This window comes from Varroa destructor, unplaced genomic scaffold (assembly GCF_002443255.2).
Source record: "Varroa destructor unplaced genomic scaffold, Vdes_3.0 BEIS01000001.1, whole genome shotgun sequence".
Classification (NCBI taxonomy): domain Eukaryota; kingdom Metazoa; phylum Arthropoda; class Arachnida; order Mesostigmata; family Varroidae; genus Varroa; species Varroa destructor.
In genome coordinates, this window is record NW_019211454.1 from 57,492,079 (window position 1) to 57,518,537 (window position 26,459).

The following is a 26,459-nucleotide window of genomic DNA, read 5'->3' on the forward strand; positions in this document are numbered from 1 at the left end:
ATACATATACACAAGAAGGCAAAAACAGCGTATGCAAAAGAAAAAGAAACGAGCTCTGTCGAAATAAGGTCTTTGTCATGATGTGTGGTTACGGTTTGACCTACGAATAGATGTAATCTCTACATAAAATAACTATCCTAAAAAAAATTAGATACGACAGCACTACTTAAATGAGGCCGAAGGTGAATATCAGGCAGGTTTCTACAACACTGTTGAAGTGACCCTTATAGATGAGCTCATAGTGTGTCAGTAACACATGGAAAGCTAACGCATGGAAAAAAAATTCGCAGCCGACGTAAGCCATTACTTAAATAAATCTATTTAGTAACGGTGGTCGAGTACAATTATTTAGGCGTAATTAGGAAGAGTGTTCATTATATAGCTGGTAGTATATAACGGCAGTGGAAAAACAGTAGCGTCTTCGCAGAGCATCTTCAAGACAATAAACTCATCGCAATCAACATCACAGCCCGCAATCGAAGTACCGCGTAGGATAAAATGCTACTTTTCAGCAATGTGTCATTTGTCTTTAGTCCATGTTAGCGTAATTGTTCTGTCCTGACAGGGTAGCTTATTTTGGCCCATGAGCGTCAGTGTTCAGATTTGGGAGGATTCGGCGCCGTGATCCATCCGGAATACAAATGTAGCATCACTCCTGATATCTGTAAAAGGTCAAGGTTATATGTTTAAGATCGAGACTACGGAGTCTTCCGAGGGTCATGCATAGATACGCTTGTAATAAAAGAATCGAGGCTGTTGGAGTTGAAACTTTGGCGGATACGGTTCCAAGTGATTGATCTAAAAGTGATACGTGCCGCATTTTTGCCGAAAACATCATTACTCATTACTACTTTCAGCACCACGTCTTTACAATGTCGATTTCAGAAATATTTTGAGTACTGTGCATACTCAAATAAGGTACTCATTACAATTAATTAATTAATTTATTTATTTATTTAGTTAAACAGCGTACCTGTAAACTGTACTTTGCCATAGCGATCTAACCTTAAGCTCCAATAGCCTAGATAAGGGTTTTATAGTCAAATAAGGGAGAGCTATTTGGCTGTAGTGCTTGTCAAGTCACGATCGCTCACTAAACAGTAAAACCGTGCCTACATTATTCGACTAAAATACTACACAGTAACCGCAATGTACACTTACATATGTTATACATAAAAAAAATTTACATAGGTTATTGATTGAAATTTTTAACATGTCCACCTTGTACTTACTAATACAATTTTAACAATCCCATTATCTTGTGAACCATTGAGGTCTGTTGGGGCTCGTATTTTTCAATGAAGTATCGCATGAAATATTTGCGTTACGATTCGTTTGATTGCCACAACATCAAGTAAACGGGGGCAAGAATTAGAGCTTCATTACGGTAATCGATTATAGAGATTGGTTGTCGATAAGCCTCCTTATAAACCGTTACATCGTGGGTAGCCGAAAATTTCCACAGCTGGTCACCCAGCTAAACCTATTTTTTCAAATAGCTTCCCACGATGAGTATTGTTCTCTAGGATAAGGCTTGTAGGGTAAAATTTTTAGCCGTAAATATAATAGTGTTCGTCAAATCCCAGCGTTGCCCAGCTATTTGCAGCACACGCGGCTCTTCCGTTTACCAATAACAGTTTGGATTCATTCATTTGCTTACGAATCACATCAGAAAAGGTAGTCAGTGCGTTAAGGATACACACCGAACATTAATCCGTATCAAGAATTTTAGAGAAAAATAGATTTATTGGCTTCGGCAGTGTAGGCATTCATGAGGCATGTCCTACCTTTCAAGAAGAGACCAAAGAATATTCACGAACGTAATATAGATGGACAAAAAGCTTCTAAATTTGTTCATAAAATGAACAAAAAGTGAACTTTACACCAAGCAATACATTTCGTTGAGTAAAGGCAAGCTATATGGTTGCATTGAATTTTCTCACTTGGATTTCATTCATATGGAGCAGTTTTTTGTATGTTTATAGAAGAACGACAACTGAAACACCGTCACCCATATGGCTTATCATCAAAGCTCAAATGATATAAAGAGCGTAACAGCTGAAGCTCTATACAACCTACTTTCAGTGAGTAAGGTGTTCATAGGTATGATGCTAGGCTCGATATTGACATTTTAGGTACAGACGACGATAACGTAGCAGACGATAATCTGTAGAAGGAAAATACTGATGGATTTTTCTACTGCGGCGCATTTCGTGACAGTGGGCTAGCAGAACTCTAGCAATTAGTATGACTTTGTAAGCGGAATAGGCTATACTAAGTCCATATCATGACCACGTGCTCGATTCTGTTCGGATAACGGATACTATCGCCACGCGAACCCTCCAATGTACTTGTATGAACCCCTACTTCATTTTAAAAGACAAAGTGATTGATATTGTTTCGCCTGTATTTAAAGAAGCAGAAAGTAGGCATAGCATTAATCATGAAATCACGGAGTAATGCAAGCTCCGGTGAATTAGGTGATGGAGGTGGCTTCAAAGCAGTTAGAAAAATAGATTCTTACTAGATCGAAACATGATTATTCTACAAAAAGGCCTTTCCTGTGCGGAGCTTAAGACGACCACTTTCAACTGGCCTGGTTGTCTGCTACTACCTTCTCCTTGTAGAAAGATGCGGTTAGTGTTTGTTTACTTTTCGCTAACAGGACCAACCCGCAGCCCCTAAATCGGATAAAGAAATAAACGAAGGAGCTGTAAGAACTTAGCAATGCACTAGTGTAATAGAAATACAGTCTCAATCGACCAAAAATAGGTTAAGAAACTTTCCAAAGATTTGGAACAGCTGAAGCAACGTCCAAAAAGAATATCTGATAGTCTTGCACAGAAGGCCGATTTGCTATACCGCTGCCACATTAGTTGTTGTGGCGTGTAACAGTGACGTAATCCGAGAAGTAAGGGTTTAACCTAATCCTCTAGAATCCGATCAATTGATTGTATAGTTCAATCTTAATAGTACTCATTCCGAGTCCCAGATTACAAGGAGGATGATTTCACCACAATGAAGTCAATGCAAAACTAAGCAAACGGGCTCTCGTTCCCCGTTAACTACGCGGCGTGTATAATGGGCTAGTAGGATATATACGGAGCCTAATGAGGAGAGTCACGCCGCTGAAAACGATACTCTGTATGTTTCTACATATATCTGGAGAGATAACAAGACGATTCAAGTCCTTGCAAAGGCCAAGAACAAGGGTGCTTTTTCTTTCTCCAGAAGAAAGTTGCTAAGGCAGTGTGTTGTGAAGGAACAGACTGAGAGAAAAAAAAATTAGTGTTCTCAGCGACTATTGCAGGCAAGTACTCATTAAGCGCAATACATTGAGCCGACATCCACCACAGATGGTAGAATAAAGACCGAAATCATGATGAAACACTTCAAAGAGATTTTCGATAATCAATTCCATATGGCAATTAAACGATAGGAATCGACCTGCGACTCCAGGGAGGCCTTTTCAGCTGAATACTCTTGTACACGATGTCGCTAGCTGTCCACTTAGCGTCCGGCAACGCCCGGAGGATCTGCAATTAGAAGCGAGTGAAATGCCGTCTATTCTGATAAAAAATGTTCGGGCTGTCAGTCTGCATTCCTTTCTTGTTGTTCGAAGATCGCTTGATGAAGGAGATAAACCAGAAATCTTTAGGACAGTTATCTTATGGACTAAAAGCTTCAATTGTATGCACCTCTAATAGGTGACCCTGTGGCAGCACCCTGTGGCAGCACCCTGTGGCTGGCTGGCTGGCTGGCAAGGTCCTGGAGAGTGTCATAGTATACGCAATATATAAAAATACCAGTGTGCAGGGACTGATATTCGTAGATAGTCCGTCCACAGATTAGGATACTGTATAACATATTAGCCGCTTATTCGGTGTTCGATTTGACCGGCCAACCAAATGCAACAAATTTTAATGCTTCGATGCTTTATACTTTCGACTTTAAATATGCTTCCGAACGCGTCACACACTGAAAACTTCTGGCCCCTTTCCGCGATTCGTGTAGAAAACCTTTCGGAAGTTTCCAAAAGGCTATTCTGAGCTCTATTGTGTATATAAACACTACTATACAAAATGCTGTCGTTACCATTGGTAAACGAAATAGTTGATAAGAGAGATTGGTAAGATTTGTTAAACTATTGGTAAACCAGAAGATTTAGCCCAAGATTATCTATTTACAAGTTACCCATTTTACAGTTCGAGCGTGAGAGTGCAAGAAGGGTTTAGGCACCGTTATGTTTACTTTTTCAAAATATTCAAAACAAAAATTCAACTGCAAGCATATCTGAAGGATAGAAAACCTCTCTCTGAAACCTCTCGTTTTTTTAGATACAATTATAAAATGATGCTATGTAAAATGCTGATGCTATAAAGATCTAGTGACGACTACAGAATCTAGTGAAAAATTCATTTATTCTTGATCGATAGAAAAAACGAAAATTATTACCGAAGCTGAAACCCATTTTGAAAAAATGTTTTCAAAATATTCATGGCAATAAATCGATACGTGAATCATCTTATTGCGAGGAGGATACCGCGCTTACTCAGAACATAAATGTTGCAAATAGGTATTATTCTATAAGCCTGTGAAGTGCGAATATATACAAGATGCTAGCGCTAATCTGATTAATGAGGCGGCTACCCTGAATTTATCACCAGATACTTCGCACATAAAAAATTACCGTCTTCTTATGTCAATTGGTTCATAGCAGAACAACGTATATCGTACTCTGTCAATCTCTTTCTTCGATTTGTGTACCAAAAACATCCAATACACTGCTCGTAAACTTACGACGATGTCAAAGGTTGAAACGAGCTTTTCCTATAGGTTTTATGTTTAGTGTGAACACGCAGCTCTCCACAAACGCTTTGCTGTGTCTAAATTTAAGCACTTCTATTGATGCATTTATTTTTGTTGAAAGTAACTAACTATGAGAGTGCTCTTTTTGCTGACACGGCAGCCAACGTCTTTTTCGGATTGAGCCGAAAATAAATGTTTGGAGTTTTACGCCCTGTGCTGCCGTTAAACATTGCTTCAGACGGCCGGATCCCAGCACCTTCACTAAGTATAATGCTTCCTGCTTTCAAACAATTCGCCAGTAGTCTGGACGATACCAACTGGAGCCGCTGAGGAGACGTCGAGAGAGCAGTGGGCGAAAGCGTTTTTCGCAGATTATTTGATTTACTTTTTCTACCCTTCGGTCTTCCCGATTCAGCGACACCTCTCTCGCAGATCCTTCTTAGTCTTCTTCTTTTTCTTCAAACGAACCAGCTTGCTTGGGACCGGGGCCCAGACGTCCTGATTCATGCGGCCTATCCGAAGATCTCCTCCACGCTACGACTAAGAGCCATCCGGCGTCGAGGCAACAGCTAATGAGAAGATGAGGCTCGAGTACCCCCATTCATGGCAGCACGAAGCAGACAACTAACGACTAAAGCAGCTAAGAGCTTGCTATGCAGTCGCAGTATGCGAGCGTTGGGTGAGCCGGAAAAGCCGAAAAATTTGGTCTGAATCTGCTCAATAGAGATTTTAACCAGAGACAACTGAGTGGGGACTAAGATTCGCGGTTCAGTAGTCGCCTCATAAGTACTATTTCAGTTCCTAGGTGCAGTGGTTGATCAGCTACATCTACGACACACAAAGGTAACAGCAGAGGTAAGCAAAAGAAAAAACTAAAAATGAAAGGGGTAGGGGGAGAATTTAGGATTAGGTAGGGAATGGCACATCCTGCGCATCACAACAACCCCTAACACTTCTATATTCGTATATCTTGAAGCAGATTGGCTCAGCTTGTCGCTGGCGAAGAGGATCAACCACTTCACAGCCGCTCGCCCGCATCTGGTTTTCGACGTAATCGAAGGTGTCTCATACGAGCCCGCAGCATCATGCCTTCCTCGAAATCTCTTGACATCCTGACGTGCATCCTGTTGTCCCTGTAGTACTCGCATTGATCTCGGCTGTCCATTTCGTCCTTTACAGCCTATGCTTACTTTCGTTCAGCGACGTAATCGCAAATCGTTTATCAATGGGGAAGTAAGGGATGTACTTCTGCAGTCAGCTCCCACGAGCTGACACGTCATACCCATGTACGCACACGAGAATCCTAGCCCAGATTCCTCGGTCCGAAAAGCAGTGTACCACCAAACGGCAAACACTTTCGTGCTCTAAATGACCCTGACGATAGAAAGCACCAGGGTTCGGTCGCCCATGGATGTACGGGTCGTAGTTTCTTTAGGCTAAAGCGACAGAAGATGCTTTCCCGAACTGTCCTGTTTTGTTCTCGCACAATAGCGATACTGCTGCCCACCTTATAGCTCGTCAGTCGGTACGCTGCATCGTTCTAACGGTTCGAGGTAATCAATCTAGTGGTTTTGCTTAGGGACCGAGCCACACCCGTCGTTGTGCTAACAAAATGGAACAGTCTCCGCGCATTAGGTTGCTACTACCTGAAACCGGCAGACTCGTTCGGCTCATACTCACGAAATGTCCGAATTAACTCACATAGAAAGTCTGCCTCGCTGCGGTCAGAAAACTAGCGAAAGGTGCTGTTCGCGGCGTTTTGCGATGCTGCAAACTGGAGCTTCATACTATATACCTCTACACCTAGCTCCTCTAACAGGAATCACCGAGCATTCATGAATTCGCTGCACATCTCAAGAAGAAAGTTTGAGCGTGGACAAGCTTGTCTAAAAGGAAAAGCATCCTTAAGCCTCACCTTAACCCTCCCACGTCCTATTTGCACCGATTTTGAAATCGGACCAAACCCGGGCCACTTTTTGTTAATGTTTGACGGCCCACTTCACGACCTAATCCAGTGACCACCCCCGTTCTTTCACTAGAAGCTCGCGCTACTTAACCCATCGCTTGGACTTTTTCTTGTCGAATACTAACGGTGGTAAATCCCAGTCAGTTAACTCTTTGAGAAATTCTTTCGCTATTTCGGCTACATCGCCAGCCATCTCAGCGCTGCCACCAAATTGGCCATGATTTATATTAGTATTTTTCTCTAGTAAGGCTGTAACCTGTTATTAGCTGTAGAATGATACGTGCGTACGTGTTTATATTCGTTAGTAAAATGTGAGCCAGAAAGGTCGAGGAGTCAATTGTTAATTCCTTCCGATTTAAGACGCGCTTTAAGTGACACAGTGCAATAAATCGCGTGTATATATCTATGCCAACTCGTATTCGCTGCTGGAACTTAGCCCATGCTTAAAAGGTAGTCTTTGTCTAGGCAAAAGTCACACACAGAGGATTTTAACTTGTGATTCATTTCATGCTCCTTTAAAAGGTGCACGGCCACGCGTGTGTCGATGAAGGTGTTTATTCAATGAAGGGCAAGCTTTAGGTACGTGCCCAGGCCAAGAGCCAACCGCAAGATATTTCAAGATAACCAGTTGTGTATGGCAGCAGGCGTCACATTGCAAGTTTTATTAAAGTCAGCTTGAGGACTGCCTCAGTCTTGGACTTCTGCAGCGTTAATAGTAGACTAGTAAGTATATGAAACAATTACGAACTTCAGAATATGGGGGAAATGTATATCGATAGGGGAGTTACACAAAAGTGGGTATCATTTGACTTACTTAATTCCCGTTCGCCGTACAATTTTATGTAATTTATTCTCAATAATGCAGTTGTTGTAACAAGCGTGTGGTTTTGAGAAGTGCTTCAGCTTGTTATATCGCTTTACAAAATAGTGATTTTACCAAAATAATGCTTAACAAATTTAGTGATTATGGAGCCGCCGTCGCAGGGAAGCTCTGGATCAGTTCTGTCCTATTGCATGCTAAAACAACACGTTCGTGTAAAGTAACCGTATATAGTTGACTTTACCGCATGTGCGTAGGCATGATCTTGCTTACCGGTTATTCAGGTAAACGGCTACGTAACACTGAATACGAATTTCGTTTCCTGTTTAATTAAAGCGTAGTTCAACTTCACATCAAAGGCCATACGAGCACTGCCGGGGTGTTAAAATGTATCGTTAGAACCTAATGTGCCCGCATGAAGGAACTGGATCATCCTTGAATAGGGATCACTCCAATTAGCCTAAAAATCAGCAATAAAAATAAGCCTTTTCAACTGATATAACCCTCAGCAGTCAGTGTGAAAGATGTAGTAAATAATGCCTAGAGTTCGTGCAGTTCGAACACTGATATTGAGTATTATATATTGAGTACTTAGATTCTGTATATAAAACAAGAGTGCTCACTTGATTTAAACGTATGCTTAGTTTTTCAATATGTGTTCAAATATATATATTTTTTTTATAATAAGCCACTTCTCTATAACGTTGTGGCAAAATTTCCAAGATTGTTTTGAGCGGTTATTGTTTGCATCCCACAATAAATATGTTTAAATTAAGGTGATAAATTTATATGTATATATATACACTTTTTCCCATATAGATGGCTTCAGGCTCAGGTATCTTACGTGCTATTGGTCGCGTCAAGTTGATGTGATATTCGGAAGCTAATATTTAACAGTGATATATAGGTCTAAATGCTTTTTCAAACGATAAATAGAACGCTGTGAAATTCCCGTCGAAGTTTGCAACTTTATTGCGACAAATTCTGCCCAGAGGCATAAATTGCACTATTTATTATTGAGATGCATGATAAAAATAAACGGTTCTGGTTTAAAGGATACGTAATCACAAAAAAATTCATGAAATTATTGCCAAAGTTTAGCAGGAAGCTGGCCACAGAGAAAAGCTCTATTTGTGGATTTGACGCAGTCGTATTTCCATTGACAAAATCCTATAGGAAGTCAACAAAATGAAACCACATGCGAAGCGATTGATCATAGCTGAGAGAAAATGGGTCACATACAACAATAATACTCAAGAAAAAGGGTAAAAAATATACCCTAAAATCTGTAGCAAGGCCTAGACCAGCGCCAAAAAAGGTGATGCTATGTGTTTGGTGAGACTGGAAAGGGACCGTGCGTTAGGACTTTCTGCTGCTTTACAGAATGATTGATTCGGACATCTACTGCCAGCGACTCATAAGATCACAACAGGCCATTAGAAAAATTGATCGAAATTAGTAAACAGAAAAGACTGTCCATTTCACCGTAACGAGGCCAGGTCTTGACTACCCAGCGAGAACTTAAATAGAGAAGTTCTAACGCATCGACCGTACGTCCCGGAGCTTGCACAATTAGACAGTTATCAGTTTTAGTCTCTGAAGAGCTCCCTTAATGGTTCATTTAAAATGTTTATTTAGTTACAATAGAGGATGCAAAAATTACTTGTCACAATTTTTTGCCCATGAACTACATGGATTCAGCAGAGAATTATGGTGCTATGCGACAAAGGGCAGAAGGTCATCGACCAAAATAGCGCACAATCAGCCCAGTGATAAGACTTTAAAATAAAAAATATTTGTTTTAGTTTTGGCTTAAAAATCGTCGACATTTTCTCGATCACGCAATGTATGTCTATGCTGATACAATATGCAAAATATGGATAATTCTGCTAGATATTGTCACAGAGTTACTGAGTGAACTTTCAGCCTTGTGCGTTTTTCGAGCTTATAAACTTCACCGCCTTAAACGTCTGTTTAATAACTCCGCTAATACACACTTTCTATTAGCGGAATTATTGCTAACTGTACGCCAGGGACCGGTTTGAATAGGTTCAACTTCCAGCTACGGGTGGAGCGGCACATCTACATGAATTTCAATGTCAGGGCTCTGCGAGATACCTAGCTAACGATCTAGCTCCAAAACTACCTTAGGTCCGCTTTGTTAAAGATACCGGGATTTATGTTCATAGGAGAGTTTAACAAGCTGCGTCAAACGAGAAGTCGAGGCCTGCCAAAAGCTAACTTCCCTTTTCGAACGCCTCAACCTACCGCTCGTCGGCTTTAAATTCAAGCCGTCAAGGATTAAGCCTTCGAGATACATATGTTCAATGTAATCAACCGTTGATGATGCACGCTCGAAAGGGGCCCAATATAATAAGCTTGTCGCTTTTCTCCTTTCACTTAGTTGGTGTGTACCACTTATCTGTCACCGATTTGGTCTGTGGTGACAAAATTCTGCTATCGCTAAAGGATACGAAGTCTATCAGACTTTTCAAACGCACTCTTTCTTAGTATGTTTCCGTAGAAAGTCATTGTCTGTTTCTCGACGGATTTCAGTGTTTCATTGAGAAATATCGCAGAGCGCTACAGCTTTGAGGGCTGCATTTCTAGCAAGCGAAACTGCTACCGGAAAAATGGCATTGTGTCAGGAAAGCCACAGCTTTGCTCTCGGTCGAGTTTGGCCTGCAGGAATAATCTGAGTGTTGAATTGGACGCCTGACTTAATGTGATTTGCGATTTTGCCCGGCAGGAGAAGGAAACCAAGGCAAATAGATCTGAACCGACGAGGGGTGTGGTCGTTATTGTTGCATATTTTCCACATAAGCTGCTACTGGTACGTACCGACCCCAGGTAAATTTGCCTCCACGTCCTTACAATAAGACGAATAAATTTATCTATCCATTCACTTACTGTGCACGATTCGTGTAAATAAATATCATACATAAATAAGTGATTCGGACAACTCGACTTGAACACAACATGATCTGCTAAGCAGTTTGCTTTGCTCAATAGAATTGCAGCTTCTTGTCAAGCGCTACCGTCAAATTTGCCTCACCTTGTCTACGGATACCCAATAGAAACCGTCTCTCACGTAACACATCTTCATATGGAAGAGCTAAATCTGTTTTATCTGTTATGAACGGCGTCAACTGAACGTTCCCATTGGATATGTTTTTCAACTTGATTTTATACAAATATATATGAATTTGTAATATCTACTATATTTTGACGGCGTTCGGTACCATCTAATTTAAACGTTCTATTTGTTATGTTTTTTAGTGTAAGCTGATTAGTGACAATACGTTTGAGCAGTATATTTGTTATTTTGACACACACACAAATATATATATATATAATCGTCAGTAACCAGCAACACTTGGACTGCTCTGAATAAGTACAACATGCAAAACTCTTTACGAGAAGATTAACAATGGCTGTACAGTTATTATTTGTTGCAGATGTAAGCTCCACTTAAAAATAATGATGGCAGGGATACCTTCGATTGTATACCTATGTGGGAAAAGTCATAATAGTCACTTCAAAACTGCAGAAAATAGTCAACGTGTGATAAAAGAAGTGAGAACAGATTTCTTCCAAGTCTGAACCTAATATTAACCTCTAGATACATATATACCATTAATGGCATAGTATTTTATATATCTCAACGCAACAAACCCACAGACAAATAGACGTCATAAACAGACACTTTAGTGTCCATATAAGAAATTCTGTATGTAAAATACAACAATTTATACTTTTCGAATACTACAAACGTAACAATTATACAAACGTAGATCAAGATTCATTGAAACCTCTGCGCTTCCTATCTCATCGAGGCAGCCCTAACCAACGTTGTTTTTTTACGCGTAGAATCGTCCCTGCCCACAGACGACTACGGTGTGCCACCGATACATCGAAATTACCATGCACGCCGGTCGTGAGATAAGTGCTACTCGTTTGCTCACACAGTGCACGACCATACGAATCTGACCGTCTTCGGTACACGTAACTCTCGGTCATACAGCCAAACAGCGCGGCGAAACCAAAATAAAAAAAATGCATTGAGCGGCAGAAGGTGCCGTTGCACTTATTTGGGATATCCACCACGTACGTGTTGTTGGAACATCACGCAACACCGATGATCGGGTTCCCCTCGAATGAAAACTTGCGCGACGATACGCTTCGTTGCCGGAATATCGTGAGTAACTTATACCTATTGTGTGTATATCATGAACCGCTCCATAGTAGAATACAACAGACAGACAGACGCGGAACATTCGATACTAACAAACTCATTTCGCGCCATCCAATATCTACCTATGGTAATATGAACAAGATGATGTCCGAATTTTCCCTACGAACATTGCTGAGCTTGGTCCTGGGTCGGAAAGGAATCGAAGTGGCCGTAGAAGGAAAATCGTGAAAAGAAGATAAGCGCTGAGACTTATAGGTTTCTTGGTTGCGACGCTCGTTATGTCATGCTCGGACACAGAACGGTTGAATCAGCCAAACACCTTTATTCATAGATCCGAAGCAGCAGGCCTTATTCCGAACGATCTCTTCGCCTTCTCATACAAACTTGTTATATATACATAGAAAAAGTATTAAAATGGTGCCTATTAGGGAAATACATGAGGGGAGTATAGCGCAGGAGCAGAGGAACTCGACAATGTATCTGGAAGAAGCGACGATAAACGTAGTTTTTTTCTTGTTTTTTATATATCGCACTTTACTTTTACTGGGTGTGGTGCGTGCTCTGCATTACCATAGCACACTGCGTGGATTGAACTTTCATTCCCCCCTCTCGTCTTTTTTTTGTTTCCCTCTTGCGATCACGACAATGTGGGCGAGACGTTTATGTTTTGGAACACGACAGGTCTGTATCTATGGCCAGACAATCGCATAAAAAATATTTTAGTTTGCGCTGATCCACGTTATGCTCATCGTAAATAGTCCTATGCATAGCCTTGAAAGCGACATTGAAAACTCATATACCTTTGTCATCGTTTCCGTGTTCTTGCAGAAACAAATTTCACTTTGACATAAGTGCGTCTCTATTCCGTTCGTGAAACTCGAACGACTATTGTGTCACTTTTTGTGTTATTTCTATTTTAATTTATAAAGTATGCAAGTAGTGCACACGGTTTCCAATCACAAATAGACACATGTAAGTAATTGTTTCTCGCTTTCTTTTGAGGTTGCCCTACGACGCCAGTGACCATTTACCGTCAACGTGGACCAGCATATCATAGAAGTTATAATACTGCCAGGTCATAGGGAATCCAGTCATAAACCTTGCAAGAGTTTACGACCTGTTGCTCACCGATATCGAGCTTTTTTGTATTCGAGCATATCCTGGCATTGACTAACCAAACATTGAATTCGGGCCGCAAAAACAAGCTCGATTGGGTAAACGTAGTAAACGCCACACGTCCAGACCACGTAGTTGAAAAAATCAATCGGATACTCCGTCAGCATTACCATCTACATTATTATTACCATCAATAAGGTTCTCTGACACGAGCATGAAGTTGATACTATTAACTGCATCCAGTTTGTCAGCCTCTTTATTTCCATTAACAAGAAATTCTCACTGGCACTAAGTTTGTACTATTTCAGCCTGTTTATTATTAGGTAATTGCAGAATTCATGCATAGATGAAGCAACAAGCTTGCAAAGCACGCTTTCTTCCTTCGTGTATATAAAATTGTTCCATGATCCGTGAAATCACCCGCCGTCACAGGTCACAAAATTACGAAAAAAATCAGAGGCTGATGAAGCAAGCGCACATACCGAGCCTTTTGCCCCATTGCCACAGTTGGCATAGTGTTAGGTTTAGCAGTATTCGAATAGTTTATACGTTTATTCGCTGATTAAAGTTTTGTCCTGTTCCAATCTCAGCCAGGAGTGTCTCGCAATTTTCGGCTAATAAGGTTTTACGGGGTCCATGAGGTACTTGCGCTCGGATTGATTTCCTTCATTATCGAGAACAATGCGCCGGAGTCGATCCAAATACAGGCTGATTCATTTCGTGCAGTTCGTTTCGTAGTGAGCTCTCGTTTATGTTACATAGAGATCAAAATACTATAATTAGCTGCGTCTAACCGGTTATTACGGTGAGCGTGAAAGGACGTCTTATATCGTATGTGCTCCATTCAGGACCCAATTGCAAGCTATATTTAACGCTTATCATCGCTATTCTTAACTAAACAATTAGCTAAAGACAACAACCCATGTTCTGCTGAAGCAGAAATTAAACAACGTTAGCGTATTGTTCGAACGAAACTAAATAGACGGGAAGCTGATTGTCTCACCTCTTCCGAAACGTTTCCCTGTCAAAGCGCATCGCCACCAATGAGCCGACGTGGCCAAATTCAAATCTCCCGCGATCAATAACGGACGGACGTTAGTGAAGCGCATTCTAGTTTAAGGGTACTCCTAATTTAACCCATCTTAGTACGTTCGTTGAAAGGATAATGGTCATTCCACTCCAGCAGTTGACTATCAGGAGATACTAAATGCGCTAGTGCTTACTCATTTCTCTAACAAAGCATCCTTTTAACGTGCAGTTAGTCATACGAATGTCACTATATGCAGATAGCCTGGTCATTATAGACAGTGGATTTCGAGACTATTACTTTCAGTTAAAAATTTAAAAGTGACCATTTCAGAAACATCCACACTAGCAGTATTTTAACTTGGAAACCTTTTATATAGCCGTTAGATGGCGTCGAAGATACACCCTTGCATTTCAGGTTGGTTACATGCCGAATGAAGATGCTCACCATGTAGCAAACACTGGCGTTTTGTATTTTTATGAGGTTTACTTTGAGATTTGCTGATTTAATACAGTCCAGGTACTGTTTTGACTAACACGGGACAGCAACAGAATGACACCCTGGCGGAACAACGAAAAGTCTAGCAAAACATTAAAAACTTTAAACGCTAGGAGCTTCGCTTCATCATCGGTAAGATGACACACACATGTCCTACTCAGATAAACATGACGGCTAGCAAGAGGCGAAAAGGTCGAAATTTATAACATATAGCCCTAGAACGTCCATGGGCAATCCTTACTCAAATTCTGATTGAATTAGCGATTAGTAATAAACTAACGCATACTTCGCCTAGGCTTCAGTCATAAGCCGGAAGTTCGCATATTGTCTTTGTCGATTTTCCGATAAAATATTCTGTCCGTCTGACCTCATTCGCATAGGCCCTAGCTGGACATTTTTTCGCCGCCGATACAGACATATATATATATATATATATATATATATATATATATATATATATATATATGGGAAAAAGTAGAACTATACGGGTCACTCTATTTTTTGTTAGACAAAGAAGGCTGAAATTTTAATTCTAGCAGAATTTTTAAAATGCGCGCGAGTCAGAAATTTCGTGCAGTTCGTGTAACTGGGTTTTTTTTGACTGGATTTCCAAAGGCTGCTTTATATGAGACAACCAAGCATTCTTTGCATTTAACCGAACTTTTGTTGAATGATAAGCACTTTTGCATCACAGTTTCCCTGTTCCGAAGTTACATTTTCAAAAACAAACTGAAAGCAACTTTCGTTTAGAAAACTTACTTTTAGTGAAAGTCATGACATTATTTACATTATTGCCCTGAGGGCTATATGGGTTAGAATCGGATACAATATTTATATGGATTACTACATTTCAAACATGCATGAAGCCGGATGCAAATTTTTGGGAAGTTGGAAGACCTAAGTAACTTCACAGTAGAACTCAATAGGAATGCGCATATGTGCCTAGCAAGGGTAAAGCATTGTCCTCTCGTACATTACACGTTGCTATTGTCAATAACGTGTTACATGTCATTGATATTGAACAAGATTTTGCAAACTTTATTTGCGTACCTGGTCAGGCTCGCTTTAGAGCGCATAATTTTACAGTTTCTTCTGTAACATAACGTAACTCATGGATGGCCATCCAAAAACCGGCCTTATACGACCCAGTGAGATTCATATAAGCCTGTAGTAGGCAAGCAGCACATTTTCATATGTAGTACAAAGTGTCGCCTGTTCTGACGGTAATCACAGCCCTTTCTAGAGGGAGATACATTTTTTCTGTGTTTCTGAATGGCTGGCTCGTATGTCCGAAACTAGTGGTAACCCACATGGTCTTTGACCCATATAACTTCACCTCGTGAAGCTAGATTGACCAATGACATGTCTTCAGTTGGTAATTTCGCGAAAATAAATAGCCGCCACCACCTCATCTCGGCCGCATAACTGAATAATGTTTGACAAAGTTTTTCTTTCCTCTGACAACGGTTGTTTTCATATAACTTTAAGCAAATTTTAATCATTTGAGCCTCATCTTCACGTAAAGTGAAGGTGAAGCATTTGAATTCAAGCAAATTTTGGCCGTTCATTGTGTCCGGCGCGCGTTCATTAGCTATTTTCGGTAGCAGGAGGAAGCCAATTATTTTTAAAGCGAAACAATGAACTCATCAAAGCGAAAGCCAGAGTTTGATCAAAAACATGTCATTATGTAGTGGCTTTGCGAGGGATTTGCATGTTTTAGGCTCGCAAATACGGTTAGAGAAAAAGCAGCAGCACAACGGAAAACCCATGATAGAGGAAGAAGACTGCAAACTCCAAAGTTAATCATTGCCATACACTTCGGATCCATTTGTTTCGAGGAAGGCGTAGTGAAAAAATCTGACGTGAATGATCGCATTGTATTACGGATTGTTTACGGAAGTTTGAAGTACACGCTATACATCATGTAAGCCAATTACCCGGTCTCTGACAATAAGAGATTTGACCGATGTTGTCTGCTATACGATTGTCGCAAAAGTGAAGCAGCAGATCGTGTTCGATTTTTCTGACAATGCTCGATGCAAAAAATAATAGCAAAAATTATGATGTGTATATTGTGTATAGAAGCACATTTTAGGTCAAAGTTAATATCCTGAATATGGTATGAATATCCATATAATATGGTACGTTTCTCTGCTGATGTTACAAGTGTCTGAGGGCAAATCATACGCATTTTCAATAAGACAATGCCCTGGCTTATACAAGCTAATTAGCGCAGTAATTACCGCAGTAAAAGGCTAGCAATGCTAGCATGTTCTTGGATGATTGTTAAATCATTTACATCGACCTGTTCACTGTTGCTGTTAAGCAAACGCTCGTAGGATTGCAAACGGAACGTTTGATACCAATCTGCGAGTGGTTTGGCACCAGAATTAAAGCTGCAATTGTGGTTATATTAGATAGAATTTTGCATTGAAATGTCTATTTTTATCTGACTGCAGTCTTTGAAAGAAAGCATACGAAATTAAGAAAAATTATTGGTAGGTGTGTGTGCATATATATATCGCACTAATGTAAAATGAAGACCTTCAGATTTTTTGATCGAGTTTATAAACATGTATACAATAAGGTTTTTTGTTGCCTTATGTTGACGTAATGCTTTGCTCATGTCTTGGAATCTATCAGTATAATCTGGCAACAAATTAGGATATCGCAACCCTTACGCGGTGACAGTTGGAGACGTACAAAGACTGCTTGATGACGACCCCTCTGCCTGAAAGGACCACGCGTGTAGAAATGGTAAGGCTACGTCGCAGGGAGTGTTATAGACATACAGTGGTAGAATTACTCGAGCTGGTTGTCTGCGAAGACAGCGGGACATGTTTGGCCTTGGGTTTCACCCAGTTCGGTTTCGTAGACATCAAAGCATACCATATGTCTACACGTATGTTAACGAGTGTGCAGGCGTCATTGTAGCTTTCTGTAACCATCAGAGGTGCTAAATGCTTCTGCTTTGCAAACTGCATGTAAACGAGAGTCGGATCAGTATTAGATAATAATCTAAGGCGGCCACGGACCGCCTGAACTACTGCTACTAAAGATGGCGTTCAGCAAGTGATTTACCACTCATTTTGTCGTAAAGGGTAGAGCTGGCTTTGGCCATCAATAGGCATATTAAGAGCAAAGTGTATCATCCTTTAATATTATTCAGATATTAACACTGGCCTTAAATTCATAGCGTAATGCTTACTGAAATTGTTTAAATGTGTATGGCCCTCAACCGCAGGCATCGCATCTAGCGATCCACGGAAGTTTGCCAGAGGAACAGAGTGCGAAGCCCGATTACCTGACACTCAACAACTGTGTGTCTAAATCGATAAATGTGCAAGACAATTAAGCTTAAAGATAGGATAGTAAAGGCTATATAAAGCTTCGCCAGAAATTCAGGCTTATAGAAAATAATTTTTCCAAGGCATCCGCAGGGAAAAACGTGTTTTACACAAGCTAACCACACCGACAATGCTTACGAACAGGGTAAAATGATAAATTAATTTAATTTAATTTCGACATTTAATACCAAGGCAAATCGAGTTCATTCATATGTAAACGCTTTACTATGGATTACAACCCTAGACCCATGATAAGCAGCCTCCGAGTAGCAATCTTTGGAATCCTAACTTGAATTTTTATTGCAGGAATACAAGATGTCTTAACAAATCAAATCAAAACAATTCATTCGCACTCTCCTAGGGGACTCGTGGGTCGAAGTACATAAATGATATGTATATTTGTAACTGTGTGCTTTAGAACGCGTTTTGCGTCAAAGATGGCTATAATATAATTATAGTATATAGTATATGTATGTCTCCCGTGTAAGTACTCAAGGCCATTAGGTCTCATCTGATAAAAGGGTGAAAGTCATTAGGATAATGTCTGCTTTTTTCATAAGATCAGCCTCCGCACTTTACTGTATACTCAGAGAGTACATGGTACAGCAGCAATACCTGGTCACCCAGTATTTTGCATCTAACACTAGATGTTTCATATCGTTTTTACTTTTCGGAAAGCTTTGCACCCTATTGCCTTCCGCCGTGTTGTCTACAGTTGCAGGCCTCTAAAAACCGAGACAGCCGTACCCCTCCCACCTGCACCCACCACTGGCCCCCTGTATTTTTTTAGCGACATGAGATGCTACGGGTGAGAAGTCATTCATTTATAGCTCGGCCTGCTGTTATCTACTGCGTTTATCACCTTTCGCACGATGTCTCTTCATTCTTGCTCGTTCAACGGGATTCGCTCGTGTATGTTGCACCCCTACGCATGGCTGCACCGACTAACGGATTAGATAGAGGGGCCCCATCCGTCTGTTGCTCCTGCGCAAGCGCCTTTTGCCAGGCAGACACAATACGTACCATGCTTCGGTTGCATACGCTCGCGAGGCGTGCGAATTTGCAGAGAATAACAGTTTCACTTAACGCAGCAGCTTCTTAACTTCCTAGTTTACGAATAGAAATTATAGGATTACATAATCCGTAAAAATAACATTGCAATGTGCAACAAATAAGTCTATATGCGTATAAACACATACCTCTTTCCTTCTTGATAATGCCCTCTATGTAAAACATAGAAAATGCGAACACGAATGATATATACCTTCCGCATCCCTTTTCTGATCAACTAAGCTAGACCTTTTTTGACAGTTAAGCTATATCTGCATAGCAGGCACGACAGTCAATTGCGGTAATGCAAATCGACCTTTTAAGGCGTCCGTATAAGGGTCATGTGTTCTTCTGAGCGCCATCTGTAGTTGCCACCAACATAGCTCATCCTGATATCGAAAAGCTTTCGGATCAATTTCTCTGGCAAAATATGATGAAACTCGAGGTAAAAGACAAACCATAGCAGCTCTGCGAGAAGAAATGGCTCCAAAAACAAACGTAATGGTATTTTTTGCGTTGCAGCATTTCATTAAGCGACCGATATCGGCGTGCAAAAGTTTTAAAGGCGGCCGATTTTCAGTTTCAAATCTTTCTATGGTTCCGTTCGTAACGACTAATACCGGCTATAGCGTGTGGTTTGCGGCGAAAGTTAAAGTTGTCCCTTTTTATCTTAGGGCTTTCGAACGCTATAGATCTTCTAAAAGAATAAACTTCTTCGATTAATACACTGCACTGTAGCACCATGAACGCTAAGGATAAAAGAAATACCCGAAAAAGACAGGTCCATTATAGAGGACTTACGTAGCTCTCGAACAAACTGCGCGACTATAAGTCTAACTACAGCTTAGAATTTTCTTACTAAAACCGTGCCCTATGACGCACAAAGCAATTAAGGAACTTTGCCGTTAAGCTCTTTAGCATTAATCCCTGTAAATGGGAATTTACCATGTCTAAAAGAATATCCTTCGTAATCATCAAACGCTCCGCTAATGTACCGCCGTATCTAAGCGGAAATTCCTAGCAAAACCAACTGAGCTGGGTAGCACTTACGCGCCGCAACCCTTCTTTATCCAACATAACTTTAATTCAACTTAAAACATATATTATTACTAAGGATCGCTAAAACGAATGTAAAACTTTGTGATGTGTGAAACCTTTATAATTAAGTAAATATTACAACTGAGAAGACGCATTCTGTATGTAGACGATAATCCCATAGCCCTAATCAACATGAAAATATTACCCTATATTAAAAGGTTAAATTATTTAGGGGCAGGTGTGATCACACTGCTTCTGCGTCTTATATAAGCATATATGTGAACCAGCTATTGGGTAAAGCCTTAACGCACTAACCGAAATCCTTTCTTAGAGTCAGGACACGTCGTTCTGCGACCGAGACCAAAAGTACCGGTCAGTGAGCTCGTTTAGGTTATATTTTACATTTGAGGCATCAGAGGCACTCGCCATATCAATATTCCGTCCGTCCCAAAACTGCACGTCAACCCAATTGACTCTAGAAAGTAGAGCGATATCAGCCAGTCGCGTACCAGGCAGCGGCTTTCCTATCGTCAATTTACTTTTGCACGTCGCATTGATAAGCCGCGACTACGGAGTCAACGTTCGCCAGCTGTCGGACGGCAAAGTAAGTCCCGTGTATTTATATAAAGATCGGTATTTTTTATTGTTGTTCTTGATTAAATGCGTTTCCTAAGGACCAGATGTACGGAGAGGAAGTGAAGGGACCGATGGACTAACGGGTAAGGAGGGCAAAAAGTGAGCAGAATAGAGTGATGAAGAAACATGTGAAATTAAATGCTTCAGACTAAAATTCAATATAAAAACTGATTAGCATGATGGAAAGGAGTAAGTGAGCAACAAAGGATAACACGAAACGGCTGGGTACGAAGAGAACCCAGAAAGGCTATGTATGCTAATTGTGTAGACATACAAGATATATATATGATTACTCATTCAGCCTGTGGTGTGAATCACGAGAGCGCTTAGGGTTAAAGGGAAACGCTGTAGTTAGACGTTAATAACATCTGCAAAGTCTTTTGTAATAGATGTAATATACAGTATGTGTTTTTTGGCTACCATGCTTGACATAGGCATGGTATGGTGCATGTCGCGAAAGAATTCTGTATTAGTACTATTTATGGACATATATTGAATACTAGGAAAAAGAAAAAGGAAGTCTCAGTGAGAAATTACATCGTACAAAAGCGTGAACAGGATAACACGATTGAATCCTCTAGTCGTTTTGAACGACTTAAGGACGTCCAACAAGATCACTTTATTTCTTGAATTGATATATTTGTAAACCAAATGCCCGCGAGCAAATTGTTACATATAATAGAATATGAGAGCACATCTGGTGGTCAGCCCATAGATCTGGCTATGCCTAACGCCGACTCATTCATGGCCACAACTATATCTAATGTTTTAATCTGTCATGCACATATCTAGGGAAGCATGAGAGATCGCTACTTTTTGTATCAAGAACATTACATTAACAGTGAAATGATTGATTACGATAGGCAAAAAACCCTGAAAATGATAATATCATTGAAAACGTTTATTTTCATGATTTCTTTCAGGATTCATTCAAATGTTTCAAAGAAAGCTTTCGTTTATGCCTCCTTCAGCCTAGTCGACGTTGCAGACTACTGTAACCCACTTGGTCGTACGAAGCTCCTAAATGCCCCCACCTTTAAATACCTTCGAAAGCCATGTATCAGCAGTTGGGCATCAACATCGGCCTATTGGTAACCGATTCTACGACGCCTACATAAATACATAAATCTACAGATGGCGGCGACACTATGAGGCATTTCACAATAGTCCGCTTCTGAACGAAATAATTTTATTGAAAATAGTTTGGAAAAAGGCTCAGGCAACGATATAAGCCTTTTACAGTTGTATTTGATATTAAGCAATCCAAAATTCTCCCAAAAAATGCAATGACTAATTTTTCTTGTCATACAACTGTTAATTGCTCATTGAATAGGTGACTTACGCGCGTGTTTCACAAGAAAAAAGAAAGCGAAATCATTAATGTTTCCATAGGAATAGCACTTCCTGGCGATTCCCTGTAACAACTACACAATTGTTGGTTGACGTGCCGCCACCTTTAATTGTTGTACACTATGGTACGTAATAGTAATAGTCACCTTCAAGATAAATCAACTTTGCGACTTTTTTTGTGTGGTAAAAGAACTATACATACCAAGTTTTACTCCTTTGCTAGGAGCCGTTGTCCCTAATCGTTGCGAACTTAACCTGTACGGTATTTTACCGCTCCTTGAGGCCGTGCTCATTCTGATACAGATTGTTCGGTTCTTATTGCTAGCTAGCTAGCTGGCTGAGTAAGAGCTCTTTAACATTTCCTATTCACCATTTTTCTGCGGTCGATATAATGGCGACTCGTAGGATGTCAGTAAAGTTAGAAAGATATTGTAATGGAACCCACTTGTGTGGTAATGAAAGACATTCGGCGCAGTCTGAGCCAGCTTGGATTTGTGGCAGTAGCAAATAAAAGCAATGTAGGTTTTACGTTATTCAATAATCGGTATCTGGCGACGATATGTGTGGGATAGGTCCAATAGAAAAAGAAGTCTTTTATAATATGAATTGAAATTGGAGGACTGAAAAACGTCAGCGCCAATAATATCGTGAGTGTGTTGAAAAACAAATATTTAGGTAAACTTTTGTACTGACTACGAAGTAACAAATATCAGCATTTCGACTAATATACAGAGAAAAAATCGAAAATTTACGGTTTACGACGCTTTAGCCAAAAAAACAGCAAACTGTAACAGATATTGAACCATATGAAACCAAGATAATCGAATGAGAAATGACGAAAGTCACCAGTAGAAAAAATCGGAGCAAACGAAGCTGTCAAATATCCAGACACCTTACAAAAGCCACAACATGTAGCAAGGTCCTTGAAGACCTATCTAGATAAACACATCGGCACCCTACTGGCCTTGCGCAGCACTGCACGTGTGAAGGTACGTCTCGCGTGCTCTTTATTTTCATACTATCTTCAATATCCAATGGCTAATAATTAGTGCCTCATATTGTTGGTACTCGACTCTATATGTTCCTCAATAACATAGTATTATAGCAAAATGCTATATGAACGGTACGTACTGGGATAATTTTTGAGAAGCGGGTTACTGCTGCCAATATCAGCACAAATTATATTATTTCAACTTATATTTTCATTATCGACATAAATGAACGTATTATTATAATAAAAACAGGAAACGTATCAATGAATGCTTAGAGGCTAACGTTCAGTATCACCATTAACAGCTAAGCCCTAAACACGGTGTCATTGCGCCTTGATTCAAAACCGATTATATTCAATATTACTTCAAAGCAAAGCTTGCAAAGAGGGCCAGAGGTGTGTTAAGGAGTTCATTAATTGCATTTCGATCCGTCCACGTTTAAGGTTCCTCATTCGGTGAAGCGCGCTAAGGTTGAGCAGAATTCATTTTTCCAATGCTCCAGCGTATTCGACGCTGTAGCAGTGTCTCGCGTATGCTCACCGAGCCACCCCACATAAGGCTACTTTCTCCAAGGGATATTTAAATAGTTTCTGCCAGACCTGTTTTTCTCGGTTGTCTGCATTCGTTTTGTTTATTTCATTTGTTTAGCGGAGCAGTGATTCGTCTCTTTTTTTTCCTCTGGTAGTACATTTTCGGCCAGCGATTGTTTTAGATTCTACTGGCAGGCGTGTAAAGTCTACCTACACCGTGAAGATAATGGCCATGATCTGATATACTGAATTAGTGAAGGCACAATGCTTGAAAATCCTTTCCGTAGGTCATATTGGCGCTTGTCCAACTTCAAGCGACCAAAACTGACGATATTATGATACTCATCCGTTATTTTACAACTGAAAGAGGCGTTTTGGAAAAGATTTATCATCACAGTTCCGTTACGTCATTTTTGCTGTGACAGTTTGCAGATGCTGAATGTTCTGGCCTGGAAGGCTTGAGCCTGACAATTTAATGGAGGGTTATCTCACTGCAAATGGAGGCACAGCGTTTAGTTCGTGGTCAGAGCGCATTGAGAATTTGGTACAATAAAACCTACAGGCAAATGAGCATGAGCTCGAATTCTAAGAAAGCTTTTCGGAAAGATTATGCACTGACTTAATTAGAAATAGGTTTACTCGAACAATCGGACGGTCCAGTTTGACTTAGGTTAAGGAAAATCATATAGCAGAGCGTAGTTTGAAGCGTCACACTATTTATCCAATAGCCTTATGGGAGACAGGACTACAGTATAAATACCCTAAACGGAGGTACTGATCTAAGAAACGTTCTAGATTCTAGTAAAGAAATATTATGCAGAGAACATAAGCCGGCCAAAATGAAAACCAGCGATGTGGAAAAGATAAAAAGATTGAATAGGCACTTAGGTGACTGTATATATTGCCAATGCACAATGATCACTCGTTCTGCATCCGCGACCAATGTACACGATATACGTCTTTGATGTCAAGGAGATTCTGTAATAAAAGGCGCTGAATAAAATTACACATATCTATATATATATATATATATATATATATATGCAGATATGCATAGCATGTAATACTGAGTATATTTTAACATCATTAGAATAGTTATGGTAGTCGTTGGGACGTTTACTGAATATAAAATATATTAAATTTGTCTATCAAGTTTCACGAAAATGCCAAATTTCGTTTCAGTTCGATGTCAAATGTCTTCTACCAACCAAGACAACCGAATTCTCAGCTTCAGAGTCCAGCACGGAGTGTTTTGCCTACCAACACCCTAAAAGTATCTATGAAATAAACTTTGTGTCCGTCATACGCTCTTATAGATGCGTAGACTAATTTTAAGTTTACAAGCAGCGAAAGCGGATTGGCAATTAATGAGTATTGGTAAATGCAGACCTAATCTTTTTTAAATTCACAATGGCGCTAAATCGCTGACTATTAGTGAATATCAACTTGGTTTGTTTCTGAACGTTTGTCGATTAAAACACCTCATGCTGCTTGTTTTTTAGTGTATAATAATGACATGAAATTTAGATATAGCGTCTTACACCCTTTGTACTTTTGACCATGCCTAGAGCACAACGTTGGTATGACAAGGGCATCTTCGTAGAATACCGTTCCATTTTCCAGTGCAAGCACGTGCGACTATCACATAGCGATTATCTTGAAAGTAATCAATTCTAGTAGGCGTCATGCAAACAGGCTAAAAGGTACCGGAAATTTCTTGACTTTAACTTTTAACGGTTAACTTTAACACTAACATCAAAGACTTAGTGTCTGATCATATGTTCGGCCATTTCCAAAGTCCAAGTACGATAACAAATCTACTGAAATTTGTAGAACCATAACTTATACTAGGTTAAAATGAGGAGAAATAGGCTATAAAAAGTTTACTGTTTCCTAGCCAAACGGTGAAGATGCTCGTTTTCTGGCACAACAAAGACAGTGCAGGTCCACCACGTAACATCAAGTCCACAGTCATGTAAAAAAAAAACGTGTCAAAAATTAAACGGATATTTAGGATTCACGATGAAATTTGACAATATTGTTTAAAAAATAACTCAGCACTATCTAATAGTCGTCTATCGATCTGGATGTCATTCGCCTCGTATAACCCAATGATCTCATTCACTAAGATACATTCGCATAGATGTGATCCCAGGGAGAAAGACGACTTAATTTAAAAAAATCCTCCTGGTAGGCCATCGGTGATAAGATAATAAGCCAGCGAAAAAATAGGCCACAGCATGTGCAACAGCACAAGACGAAACATATGGCGTCACGGAAGATAGCACAAATCGAAGGAAAGATGTTTTAAGAGGCTATTCAATGGTGGACTATATGCGACTCTCACAGGTGTGACGTAAAATGTTCGTACTAAAACGAGCTGTTAACTTACATCAAATGTTAGGTAAAGACAACCGAAATACGCACAAACCCAAAATTGTTCATAAAGAAAGCGTTTAATAAACATGGGGCGATTGGCAAAGCACCTAACAACACTGACAAGATTAGCGTTTATCGCTGCTGGCATCAAAATGTTTCGCATTTTCGATATTAAACAACACGAATAGCTATCGGCTTTCGGGCTGCGATCATTTTTTGCTACATCTTTGCCACCATTCGTGTCGGTGTTATCGGCTACGTATACAGTTTTATATAACTTTATGACTTTTAATAATTTTTCAATTAGTTGACTAGCTCAAATAGCCAAATAAGTTTCAATAATGTTAACGCGTATCAGTATTTTTATATTTTATCATATGTAATTACATGAACTGTGCAATACAAATATGGTGTTGAGAGCGCGCCGAATGAAGAGTTTGTACCTGTGTAAAGAAAGAGCAGTGAAATGTTGGATTAGCTGAGTATGTGACACCTACCCTTGGCCTGGGGGTTGACCTCTACGACGCTATAATTCTTCGCCAGTTGATCAAAATTTCGGTTATTTTATATCGCTAGACAACTAACTTCATGTGCAATAAGGCTTGTTCTAATTTCTTCAATGGTGCCATACAATCGTAGTATAAAGGTCCCGACACGTTCGGCTGTTAAGTCCATGTGCCACATTGAATCAGAAGTGAAATGACGT

General features: G+C 40.1%; 1 protein-coding gene across 8 annotated transcripts; it reads left to right on the plus strand.

Annotated features, from left to right (window-relative positions):
- The first annotated feature begins 2,998 nt into the window (after nt 1-2,998).
- On the plus strand, nt 2,999-24,687 carry LOC147758856 (uncharacterized). Of its 8 annotated transcripts, none has more exons than XR_015318364.1 (7): nt 2,999-3,310; nt 7,298-7,498; nt 11,466-11,793; nt 17,075-17,188; nt 20,198-20,470; nt 21,426-21,977; nt 24,557-24,687. XR_015318364.1 is itself a non-coding variant. In XM_086976584.1 (5 exons), the coding sequence occupies exons 3-5, from the start codon at nt 17,147-17,149 to the stop codon at nt 21,498-21,500; spliced, it is 390 nt and encodes a 129-aa protein (XP_086832710.1). In that variant the 5' UTR covers nt 10,010-10,428; nt 11,466-11,793; nt 17,075-17,146; the 3' UTR covers nt 21,501-24,514. The 8 variants fall into 8 exon arrangements, 3 of the variants coding, with proteins under 3 accessions (XP_086832710.1, XP_086832712.1, XP_086832711.1); XR_015318363.1 differs by lacking the exon at nt 24,557-24,687 and having other exon boundaries at nt 21,426-21,593; nt 21,836-24,514; XR_015318365.1 differs by lacking the exon at nt 24,557-24,687 and adding an exon at nt 23,800-24,464.
- The last annotated feature ends 1,772 nt before the right edge of the window (nt 24,688-26,459 follow it).

Excerpts from the sequence above, each read along its gene's own strand:
- LOC147758856 (XM_086976584.1), top strand. The coding sequence starts at position 17,147 with ATGACGACCCCTCTGCCTGAAAGGACCACGCGTGTAGAAATG. Across the intron at positions 17,189-20,197 it reads GGACCACGCGTGTAGAAATG|AGTCAGGACACGTCGTTCTG; the intron begins GTAAGGCTACGT and ends ATCCTTTCTTAG. Across the intron at positions 20,471-21,425 it reads GCCAGCTGTCGGACGGCAAA|GATTCATTCAAATGTTTCAA; the intron begins GTAAGTCCCGTG and ends GATTTCTTTCAG.